At 39.0% G+C, this 12,527-nt stretch overlaps 1 protein-coding gene across 24 annotated transcripts in view; it reads left to right on the forward strand.

Annotated features, from left to right (window-relative positions):
• The window catches only part of NRXN1 (neurexin 1), a 677,900-nt gene that overhangs the window by 203,676 nt on the left and 461,697 nt on the right, over positions 1 to 12,527 (forward strand). For all 24 annotated transcript variants that reach the window (XM_057432404.1, XM_057432405.1, XM_057432403.1 and 21 more), the window contains one exon: positions 10,995 to 11,296. In XM_057432404.1, the coding sequence (XP_057288387.1) occupies positions 10,995 to 11,296 (302 nt within the window). The remainder of the gene's footprint in view (positions 1 to 10,994; positions 11,297 to 12,527) is intronic.

A 12,527-nucleotide genomic window follows, 5' to 3' on the forward strand; every position in this document is an offset into this window, starting at 1 on the left:
AGTCATGTTCAAGCTGTGCAAGAGGAGCCTGCCTGTGGCTCCTGCTTTTGTTGGCACAGGCTTCAGTCTTGCATTTTTTTTCCACTTGCAATTTTTTTTTCCTCATGGGTTAGGAGATAGAGATTTGCAAGGATACAGACTCCATTACTACTTCCCCTGCCCTGTCTGGCCAGTAGCTTAGTGGAGAACCAGCAGCTGTGGTGAAACCAATCTTCATGCCTTGCAGTGTAGAAAAACTTTAGACTTTGCATGCAATTAGATCATAGAAAAAGGAAGAACAGCCAAATCTCAAAGTTACATACTTTGCCTGTCAGTGGAATATGTCACCTCTTCTCATTTCTGTATCCTTTGTAAGATATGTTACTTTTTTCATAGTGTTTTTTATGAAAGCGTTCTTTGGATGGTTACTTTGTTGTTGTTTTCCATTCATATCTGTAAGGCATTGTTGCCCAGAGAAGCTGTGGCTGCCCCATCCCTGGCAGTGTTCAAGGCCAGGTTGGACAGGGCTTGGAGCAACCTGGTCTAGCGGAAGGTGTCCCTGCCCATGGGCAGGGGTTGGAACTGGATGAGCTTTAAAGGTCCCTTCCAACCCAAACCGGTCTGCGGTTCTGTGAGACTGTAAATAATACTAAGCTTCTGTGCAGTAATAATAAATCTTGAAATATGTTGGACGGTTACTTTAGGCAAATTCTTTAACAAGTGAAATAGCTTCTTAATATGTAATGTTTCTGACAGATGTCAGTATTTCTGACAGTGTCACTCTTTCTATCTGTATCTTTTTTTTCTAGCCTTTGTCACCTGAGAAATGAGATCTTAAGTTTTGTTAGATGCATGTAATGATCATGTCAAATTATCTATGACACTGCATGTGTCTCATCATCTTAGGCGTATTTACTGCATAAAGAACAGGATAAAGTGTCAGTGGTCTCAATGTGCTGTCTTCAGTGGAATTTACCAGCAGATAACTTGGCCTGGACATGACAGCAAATCTTTCCTCTAGAATGTCAATACAGCACTGGAGTCCAATTATTTTTATAGTCCGCTAATCTTCTTTTGCTTTTACAGTATTACTGCAGGCTTCTATAAAAAGACTATTGGTAATCTCAGTAGGGAGGCCTCCTTATCAAGCAGTTTCAAAGACTTCTGAAAAAATAAAGATCAGTAGGTAATACTGAATTCATGGCAAAAGAGCTAGTCAGGCTTCAAAAAACGCAGCGCATACTGATCATTTTGCCACTTGCAGAAATTTTCTTGGATTTTCTCAGATTTGATAATGAGACTTTGATAAAGATCTTCTGTATTTTTACAGTACATAAATAAAATGGTCCATTAAAGATAAATTTCGATACACCTCTCTTAGATATTCATAGATGAGAATAAATCAGTGTGTGCTGCTGAAGACAAGTTAGAATCATAGAATCCCAGACTGGTTTGGGTTAGAAGGGACCTTAAATCTTATCTAGTTCCAACCCCTGCCATGGGCAGGGACACCTTCTACTAGACGAGGTTGCTCCAAGCCCCATCCAGCCTGGCCTTGAACACTGCCAGGGATGGGGCAGCCGCAGCTTCTCTGGGCACCCTGTGCCAGGGCCTCATCACCCTCACGGGGAAGAATTTCTTCCTAATGTCTAATGTGAATATCAGTGTATCATCTGTCAGGCTTCTGTAGGCTGCATCAGGGTTAGTATGTTTTCCAGGACAAAATGTGGAATTACTTTGGATAAAAGGCCAGGTGAATTCATACTCTGAATATGTCCCCAGTTCTATTTTTGTTTGTATACCTGGTTGCTGCACACAGAATGCAAATAGAGGGGGTTTTGTTATTAAGGCTTACTCTGATCTTCAGCTGTGATTGGGCATTTCCCGTGGCTGCTGAGGGGTGAGAACACGGAGTAGTGTTGGGCTTCGCCTGCCTTTCTTTGCCTCTCAGCGGGAATTCAAGGGCAGTAAGAATGGTTTCTGGAGAAGAAAAACTAAGAGGTAAAAGGGGAGTAGAGGACAGCATTGATTCAACAGGAAAAGTAATAGCTCAAACTGTTTTTAAGAAGGTATATTACAGACTTAAGAGATTATATTATAATAACAGTATTATAACCATCAAGTTTTTATGTGTGTCGGAAAGCCATTTGAGTGTTTTATTTGAACTTTGGCGTAATCATTTCAACATAATGTAAAAGCGCTCTGGATTTGCCCTTGAATGTTCCTAACCCTACATATATGCAGGTGGTTTCAGTTCTGTGCCAGTACCATGGGTGTATTTCCTCTGCAAAATAGAGACTTTTCAGCTGTCTTTCTGGCCATGACCTTGACATAAATCACTGTTGTTATACAGACAGTTACAAACAGTATTTGATTTGCTTCCATTCTAAAATAAACAATTTGTACCTGTTCTTTAATATAGATACATAATTGATTTTTCTTTCTGGAGAATGTTGTCTTTTCTTACCCCAAATCAAGAAGGATCTGTGTCATGCAGCTTCCTTAAGTTTTTGTGTTGTACTTAATTTGTTGGCCAGCTACATTCATAAAGGGAATTTAAACCCAGTTTCTGTAACTCAGTGCAGTGATCATCAGGCAATCTAACATTTGGAGGAAGGCAATCTGAATTTGTATTTCGGTTTATTAGATATTAGAATTCAATGCATATTGTTCAAAGCAAACCGATATGAAATAGATATATCTTTTTCCTCATCAAATGAGAAATTCTACTTGTGTCCTTATTTGGAAGAAAAAAATTACCATAGAAGTTGTTAACAATTGGCCAGATTTTACTTTAGATTTTGGTAATGGGGGAAAAAAAGGAAAAGAAAAAAGCATAGTAGGGATATTTTGGGGTCCATTTTTGATGATTCATTGGACAGGATATATAAAAATGGATTAAGTATTTACAGGTGAAGTTAGCATATGTGGAAAGAGTAATGGAAGAGCTTTTTGATACTGTGGCTCATTTGGATTCTTTTGGTTTAGTTACTGATGGGGGCTGAAGGCAGCTCTGAGGATAAGGTGCCAAAAGAAATGCCACATATACCAGAAGAACGCATATTGCTTCTGTTACTGCTTCTCATAGAAGGCCTTATATAAAGAAAGACTTTTTTGGCTGAATTAACCATGTGACAGTACATTACGATGCTGAAGCTCAAATAGTATTTTTGGCTAATGGACTATCTGTCTTTGAAAAGTTTTGAGGTATTTATATATCCAGAATTTATTCTGGGGAAAAAAAAAAGAAAGAAAAAAAGTAGGGTTTTTTGGGGGGGGAGTTGCTGGGTTTTTTTAATCCTTTGAAACTAATGTAATAGTTCTTTAACTTTATTTTAAGAAGAAAGGGTTATAATGGGATATTAAGATGCAGGCAGAAGAGAGCCAGCCCAGGATGAGGAGGAGGAACTTGGCTTTTCCTGTGCCATCCCTCAAGACAGATTGATTTTTAAAACCTGCATTTACAGAAGCTTTATAGGTAGAAAAATCAAAACTATTATTTTTAATATTGCCATATCCATTTTTCTACCAGTGCTGTTTTCTGTAAGCAATCTGACATCAAAAGCCTCTGTGCTCTGATTCTTTGAATCTGTGTTTTGCAGCTGAGTGGCAAAGTCAGTGGGAGTCTTTAACAGAATCCCCAATTGAGTTTTAAGGGGTAAGACTAGTTTTGTCTGTGCATGTAGAAGTTTTAAGTATTTTGGCATTTTCTAGTTTATTCTTAATTTAACAAGAATGCCTTTAAAATGATGTCAAACTTTGAGACTTAGAGTAATTATATGAAAGGCATTATCACTGTGATATATATAAACTGCAGGACTTTATAATCTACTTTTAATGATGTGACTGTAGGAAAAAGATCCACTTATTTTCATCTTCTGGCAATTTAGTATTCAGTGTACACTAAGATGGCATCCTTCCGAAAAACTCCTGCTCGCTTCACTCTCCCTCCCCATTTGCAAATTTGCTTTTCAAGTGCATACTCTGTGTGATTAAATAAAAAGAACTGAAAATTAGTGAGGAAATTGCATGGTCTAGCCATTTTAGAAATGAATTAAAATTGCTGTTTAGCAAAATGGGGTAATTTATCACTTACCTAGTGTTCCCTGTAAGTCATTTATCATGAGTGGCAACTATCATCGTTTTAGTCTCATCTGAGACGGTGGGGAGGGATGAGAGGCTTACATTGTGCAAGTTCATATTTCTTGTAATTGGTGACTAATTTAATGATTGTGCTTAAAATAAAACAGGAGCTACAACAGCTTTCTCTTCTCCCACTGCCACATCATGATCTGTATGACTTTGCATCACTTCTGCTGTTAAATTCTTGTCAGTCACAATTTTACTTTGCATTTTTTGTTTACTTAAGCCTATGCTCATTTTACTTGTGTGTTGGCTAGACGTGGTGCAGCCTTTGGCTGCCCAGAGTGTCCAGTTTAGTGTTTGAGGTTTGTTTTTTGTGATTAATAGCGTACTGCTAGTGGACTTCAGAAACGGAGTTTATGCTAGTACAAATTAGTTGCTTAGAATGACTACAAGTAATCTGGAGAGGGGCTTTTGACAAGGCCCTGTAGGGACGGGACAAGGGGAATGGCTTTAACTTGACAGAGGGGAGATTGAGATGAGACGTTAGGAAGAAATTCTTCCCTGTGAGGGCGGTGAGGCCCTGGCACAGGGTGCCCAGAGTAGCTGTGGCTGCCCCATCCCTGGCAGTGTTCAAAGCTGGGTTGGAAGCGGTTTAGATCCACCTTGTCTAGTGGAAGGTGTCCCTGCCTGTGGCAGGGGGGTGGAACTACATGATCTTGAAGGTCCATTTTAACTCTTAACTATCCTATGATTCTGTGTCTAGCCAAAGTCTTATTTCTCTTGTCATCTTTTTGAGTGCAGCCTTTTCTCATGGAGAAAGGGATGAGATGGTTCACCAGCTCCCTGGGTTTTTGGAATGAATAGATACTTGTACAGCCTTTTGCTGCAAAAGGATCATTTAGAATAATAATAATCAGCCCTTGAGAAATTATTCTTGACTCCTTCAGAATAAGTAGCTCAGTCTTCAATGTTTTGTTCTTATGTTAGGCTAGCTGTGATTATCTCATAATAGACTTGCTTCCTAATAAAGGAGGAAGAAAGTAGTGTAATGTGACTATTAAAATTGCAGTTTATTTTAGAATGCTTTGTGGAGCTTGTAACTACTGGTTTTGTGATACTGTATCTTCATCTTGCTGTAACAATAGCAGCTCTTTTCAGACTGAAAGTTCCCATTCACAGTATAGCTGTTTGCTTTATACAGCCTGTGAGTGTGACTTTCTCATTTCCTGATTTATGTGTAATAAAGTCTTGTCTTATATCTTACTTGAAGTTTGCTTACATATTGCAACAACAGATTGCACAATACATTTCTGGGTATGCTGACAAACAAAACGCTCAAGAAGAGCAATTTCCGTTCCTTGTTAGTGTATATTGTATTAATAGAGAAGAGAGACAGGGATTTGTAATTATATGATGGGGCTATGGGAGGGGAAAGAGATGGATATTTCCTAGTTCTGGATTTGAAATGGTGAATCTCATTTTTCTCCCCAAGTTGTTCCTTTGGAATTGTCTGTGAAGACTTCTTTAAAGGGCAAGAGGAATAGTTGCTGGAAAGGAACAAACACATGTGAGGAAGGGAAGGAAAAATGGGATAAACTTCTATTAAAAAACTGTTGAAGTGAGATAGGAACAGAAAACTGATAGTGTGTAGCAACAGTAATAGTTTAAAAAAGAAATTCAACCCTAACTGATAAAGTAGACCATCTGTACTCCCTCTGAATTAATAGTTTAAGTTTTATAATAGTTCTGTTGGTTTTCTTGGTTTCAGAGTTAAGTCTTTTATTGGTTAAGCAGACAGTAATCACTTGTTTCTCTCTCAGAGTGCCTGCATGATTTGTTTCTGTATGCAATCAAATGACCCTGTTTTATGTAATTGGGAAACAAATTAAGGTCAAATTCAGGTATAAATTTTGACAAAGACCTTATGGTGTTTATAGTTTTTTATCTTAAGTTCCGGTGAGTGATCGGTTTATGGAAGGGTAAGGCCAGGCCTCCTGAAAGAGCAGTGTACTGAGAAGCCTTGTGTGAGCTGCATCCTGAAATCATTCTAGGTTCAGTGGCACACCCCTAGTACAGCGAGTATTCCTATTAGCTGTTAGTTTGCTGTTGCTGTAAAGCTTCCAATTCATGTTTACTACAGAAGGAGTTTAGGCTGTCTTGTTCTATTGTATCAGTTATTTTTATTGTTTACATGCTGTTTGGTGTGGTCTTCCCTGGTTGCATTGCATTACTTTTCGGAAAAAAACTCTAAGAAGCTAGTGTAATGGATAAATGTTTGAATTTTAAATTGCAATGAAATGGAGCACTGAACAGTGCATCTGAGAATGTAGTAGGTTCTGGTTTGGCATAATTTATTTATACAGTCTGTATTTAATGTTCTGAAGATTGAACAGAAGGAGCTTGGCTCTTAAGTATCACCGGTACCAGCTTACTTTCCCTTTGAAAGGAATTCTTTTGGCACATAGATAAATTGACAGCACTCAGCAACACTTTGTATAATAATAGATTGGGTTGTCACATGATGTGGGTCCTTGGAATTTAATTAATAAACTTATTTTAAGACTCCTGTCTCTTCTGTAAATAAATGTTGCGGCTATCAGTAACTAGCTTTGACTTACCCTCTCTGGACAATTTTTCTTTAGTGTATGATCCCATTATTGTTACTACCTGTTAAGACCAGAGCATCCAGTCACATGCATGCGATGTGCATCACGTGTGGACACATGATCAAATTATTATGGAGTCAGCCAGACCTGTTCTCTGATTAAACACTGCCAGGGAGGAGGCTCAATATGCTGTAAAGCTTAACATAGTGCTGTACAATCTGCTGAGACCTGTGCAAGTATTTCTTCTGGACATTGAATCAGATTCTAAGGACTTAAATCATCCTCCAGATAAGTGAATGTTAAAACTGCTGTTGACTTCAGTGGGGAACAGGACAAATCCTGAGTACGGAAGTGGGAAATAGACCCTTTTTAGACTAGCGATACTTTAACAGAATGTGCTTTTTGTGTCAGTGTGATACAAGGAGATCATATCTTCTTGTACTGCTGAATTACCCATGCTTCAGGATTGTAACTGCTATACTATACAATAATTTACAGCACTCAAAATTCAGAACAAAGCCATGTTAAATTCAGTTATTGGTGTTCATATTATCTTGTGTTTTTTTTTTTTGCAGGTAATTACATTTTAGTCATTAAATGAAGTGCAACACTTCATACTGGCTAGAATGACTGCCATGCATTTTTAATGGCTCCTCTAAGTATCATTAAATGATAATTTGAAAAAACAAACAACCAGCAGTATACACAACTGCTTATTAATAAAGCCTGTTCTTAATTCACTTTAGAAAATCAACAAAAGTTATGGTATGAAATGGAGCAATAGATTATAACGGCTTCTTTATAGAAAACATTGGTGTGTGATATTTTTTGCAGTCTATCCAATCTAAATATATACCTTTATACTAAGTAAAATAGTACATCTGTGTGGTATTAAAGATTAGATATGGGGGGTAGTTACCAGTATTGCCTAGTGGCTTTTCTGTCCTGTGGCTGATCAACAAAAACATTTTGGCTTGTATGTGGTTCCTGCTCTGCTAGAAACCGTAAGATCCCAGACTTGTTTGGGATGGAGGGAGCCTTAAAGCTCATCCATGGGCAGAGACACCTTCCACTAGACAAGGTTGCTCTGAGCCCCATCCAACCTGGCCTTGAACACTGCAAGGGATGTTTCTGTTTGTTTTCAAATAACAGTGACAGAACACAATAAAGCTTTGCAACCTGATTTCCTTTTCTCATTCATTTTTTTAATGAATCCTTGCTAGCCTGTACTGAAACCCTACAGTGGCAGAGCTGTGGCTCTTTTACCTTCTGTCTTAGCATTTCATATCTGGGCATGGCAAGGCAGCATTGCAGTTGCAGTGTCTGATCACATTCCATTCATCAGTGCCATATCGAGGGCAAAGATATCTGAGGTCGCATCCAAGCGATCACAAGAGGAAGTTTTAATTTTTTTGTGAGGAATGTATTCCTCCAAATACCTGGAGGCATGTGGAGATAGGTTCTCACTACCTCCCCTTCCTTCAAGTAACTTCTGTATTATGTATAGTTTGGCCAATCTAGAGTATTTCCATGGGTATTTTTTTTAAATAATGTCATGGATACCTGTTCACATAAGGGAATGCATTGTTTTGTTGTGATACTTCCTTATAGAAAATACCATGGACTTAATTTCCCTTCAGTCATTTGAAACCAGAAATTTTCGGGGTTTATTATTCTGTAATACCAAGAAGAGTGTTTTCAGCTGTCAGATGCCTGTTCAAAACTGTTGTAGTTCTTAGCAGGCAGCACCTACTGGAAAATGAGGTGACTCTAGCTGGGTTTGCAGACTGTCTCATTAGCTGCTCAGCCAGGCCCTGTGACCTTTTATCTGTCAGACATTTATTTCTTTCCTTAGCAGTGAAATTCATCAGAATGAAAGTCAAAGTTCTTTTAACTCTTGGACCAGCAGTGAATTTTCCAATATATCCAAATGTTGCTGAATCATTTCAGTGTTTCAGCCTTAGCTTCCTAAAAGCCATTTACATCAAAAATTTTAGTAATGAGTTCTACTGAAAACACAGTAACTACTGAGAAAAAGGAAATTGCTGCTGTACCTACAGCTGGAACTTGCCTGGAGGAGTTACTGGTAAAGCTTGATCCCTCTTTGAAAATGAGATCCTGAGATTTCCAGGATCACAAGACATGACGGCTGAGCTCCTGGCTGTCCTTGTACTCCTCTGAGCTGGCCTTTCTGCAGCCTTTTAGCAGCCCATAATTACTAAAATTTTAAATGGCAAATGAAATGGATGAAATGGAACTAATCTGGATCAGGAATTGTGCCATTCCAGCAGGATACTCGTAGTTACAAAACTGGAAATTTAAAGGTGATGTTGTCTTGAATCCCCCCAGAAGAGGGTTTGTCTCATGACTCTGCAACCCAGGGACGTAGTGCTGTCACATCAGAACCTTTCCCAGTTATCAGAGGTATGGATGTGATCTACCTTGATGAGGGTTCACGCTCTGATGCGCTAGCATCCCACACTAATACTGTCCTGGTAGGAGATCTGTATCATAGTCTTGCAATGAATTCTGAAGACCAAATATGTGAAACTCAATCCTACAAGGGAAAAGTACCAAAAATGCCCTTTATTTGCCTTGGCAGGTGAGCAAAAATCAGTTTGGCAGGAAAAGTATGCAGGTAGTTCTTTACCCACAGTGTTCGGGCTTTTCAACCAAAGTATTTCTCTGAAGTGAAATGTTATGCTCAGTTTTGGCTTCTTATTTTTCAGTTTAAAGCCAGTTTTTAAGCAAACAATTCCTAGTTTGGTGCTAGATCTAAGTCAGTTGTTTAGAATCTGAATGGTTCAATATAACTTAAATCATTGACCTCCCCAAACTTCAGATTCAAAATTTCTGTACTGTTCTGTTGCTGAAATTTGTGATTAAATTAAAACCCATTTTGATGTCTTTCCAGAAATGCCTGAAATAGGGTCTTTCCCCACTGAATTTGGGGAAGCTTCATACACAAGTTGATTTTGAACAGCTCGTGTGCCCGAGGGGTCCCATAGTAAGGTAGAGGGAAGAACTGCAGATTGTCTAACACTCCTTGGGCATCTTGTATGAAGACGATTAAGCATACCATTTAATGACAGTTCTTTGGTAATGTTGCTGAGTATTGTGGACCTTATTGAAGCTGAAAGCAACTGGAAAGTAAAAAAAATTGAAAGTGGATGCTGCAGGCTGCATAGCATTGGTTAGAGATGATCACAGAATCACATATGGGTTTGTGTTGGAAGGGACCTTAAAGCTCATCAAGTTCCAAACCCCAGCAGGGATGCCTCCCACTAGACCGGGTTGCTCCAAGCCCTGTCCAACCCAGGCTTGAACACTGCCAGGGATGGGGCAGCCACAGCTTCTCTGGGCACCCTGTGCCAGGGCCTCAGCACCCTCACAGGGAAGAATTTCTTCCTCATGTCTCATCTCAATCTCCCCTCTGTCAGGTTAAAGCCATTCCCCCTTGTCCTGTCCCTACAGGCCCTTATCAAAAGCCCCTCTCCAGATTTCTTGTCGACCCGTTTAGGCACTGGCACCTGCTCTAAGGTCTCCCCAGAGCCTTCTCCAGGCTGAGCAAGCCCAGCTCTCTCAGCCTGTCTCCGTAGCAGAGGTGCTCCAGCCTTCCGAGGATCTCCACGGTGTCCTCTCAACTCACTCCAACATCTCCACATCCCTCTTGAGTTGTTGCCTCCAGAGGTGGACGTGGGACTGTGGGGGAGGGTCTCACTAGAGTGGTGCTTCTTGGTCACCTTCAGGATAAACTAAAAATATAACTTGTATGACACCCACGGGCTAGTAACAAGTCCAGAAAGCCAGAAAACCCTTTCTGTTACTTACTCATGCTGACTTGCACATAGCGCCATGCCAGATAGCAGCTTTGCAGATTCTTCAGTGGACGGTTTGTAGTGTTGGTTTGTTCAAGACCTCAGGCCAGTGCACATGGAGCGATCTAGGTTAATGATTCTTTTTGATGTGTTGTGATTGTAATAAGATTTGGGAAGGAAAAGATCTGGGGTTTAACTGGAATAATGCTGTGGTTTGTGCATTCCCCAAAATGTTCTGTGCTTGGATGTGTTGTCCGTCAGATTGCCTAAATAATATTAACACCACTGCTGATGCAGTGTATTTTTTGAGTTTAATCATACTCATAAAAATTCTGTAGGAATATAGTTTAAAATATGTTCATAGTAGATCTTTTTTTCCTTCATGGATTTTAAGTCTTTAAAATGAATTACTTCTTTATATGATGCTTACAGAGCACCAATTAGCTCTGAAAATAATTCCTGCAAGTTGCAGTGATTTATTTGTTTCTCTCCTTTTGTTTGTCAGGAAAAGAAGAATACATTGCGACATTCAAGGGATCAGAATACTTCTGCTATGATTTATCTCAGAATCCCATACAGAGTAGCAGTGATGAAATAACTCTGTCATTTAAAACACTTCAGAGGAATGGACTGATGCTTCACACAGGAAAATCGGCTGATTATGTCAATCTTGCACTGAAAAATGGAGCTGTCTCCTTGGTCATTAATTTGGGCTCAGGGGCCTTTGAAGCGCTGGTGGAACCTGTGAATGGGAAATTTAATGACAATGCCTGGCATGATGTGAAAGTAACCAGGAATCTGCGTCAGGTAACAGTACAATGGATACAAGAATAACTGACTTTGTGATGAGTAAATGCTTGATGATTAGAAAACTGTATAGTGTGACATTGGATGTTTAGCAGGCGTTTGATTAGTTTTTTTTATTTGCACAAGGAGGGCTATTCCTGCCACACTTGAGCAGGGGCAGATCTAGAAAGTAGTAGGGCAAGCAGCTGTCTGAGTATCAGTTAGATGTTATAAAGACTCTAGGTATCACCCGTGTGTTCTGCCACTGTAACTGTCTGCCCTTGCAGTCTTGCATTAGTCAAGGCTGATAACTTTCTACGGGACATGAGTTAGTCTATCTGAATGGCAGCTCTTTAATTAAAAGAAATGGTTTATATATTTTCTCTTTTTATAAGCGGGCAGTAAATTTGTTACTGGCTAAAGATTATGTACTGTGTGGAGGCATCTTGCATGTCGTGCCACATTTAGCTAAGCAAAAGTAGCAGTACCACATACCTAGGATATTGCATGCTTACTCTTGGAGATGTAGTAGGGGGTTTGTAGTCAAACAGTTAAATTTGAGGTTGGGGGTGGAAGGGATGAGGGTAAAGAGACTACCATGTATGTGTGTACACTGTATGTGCTAATTAAGTGTACAATATATGCACGTATGTGGCACTAAACTGCTATGTATATTGCTGTTCTAAAGTACTTTATTGGTAGTAACATGTAATTTTGTCAAGTGCTATATTTTTCTGCCCTAAATGTCTGTCTTAAGTAATATCCTTAACATATTTGTTGTTTCTCTAAACAGTTGCAGCTTGATTGGAATCTTTCGTTTCCCTTTATTAAAACAGCTCTGTCTTGAGGAGCTATTAACTAATCAATCTAACCTCTTCTCTCCCTTTTCATTTTAAACTGGTTTAGTTATTCCTTTTTTGGTTTGGAATTTCTTTATAATACTGAGCTGGATTGGATCTAGAGTAATACAGTGATACTTTGGTTTTTTTTAAATTTATATTTCTTTTTTATGAAAAATAAAGTAACCCTTTAGATTAAATAGTAGTTTGGGTTACTCTTGAATTAACACCGTTTGTGTTGAAGTTTCCAAGCAGCATATCTGCCAGAATATTTTTTTCAAATGGTGTAAACTGTGTTCAACTTCCTAATTATGGGTAACTACAAGATGGAAAGTTATTTGAAAGAGACAGCAAGGGACCCACTTTCTAGATTTGCCTTTGCTCATGTTTCCTATCAAAAGTGTTAATAAAAT

Source organism: Pezoporus wallicus, unplaced genomic scaffold (assembly GCF_028554395.1).
Source record: "Pezoporus wallicus isolate ANWC-B61680 ecotype Strahan unplaced genomic scaffold, APGP_CSIRO_Pwel_v1 contig_3267, whole genome shotgun sequence".
In the NCBI taxonomy this organism is placed as follows: Eukaryota; Metazoa; Chordata; class Aves; order Psittaciformes; family Psittacidae; genus Pezoporus; species Pezoporus wallicus.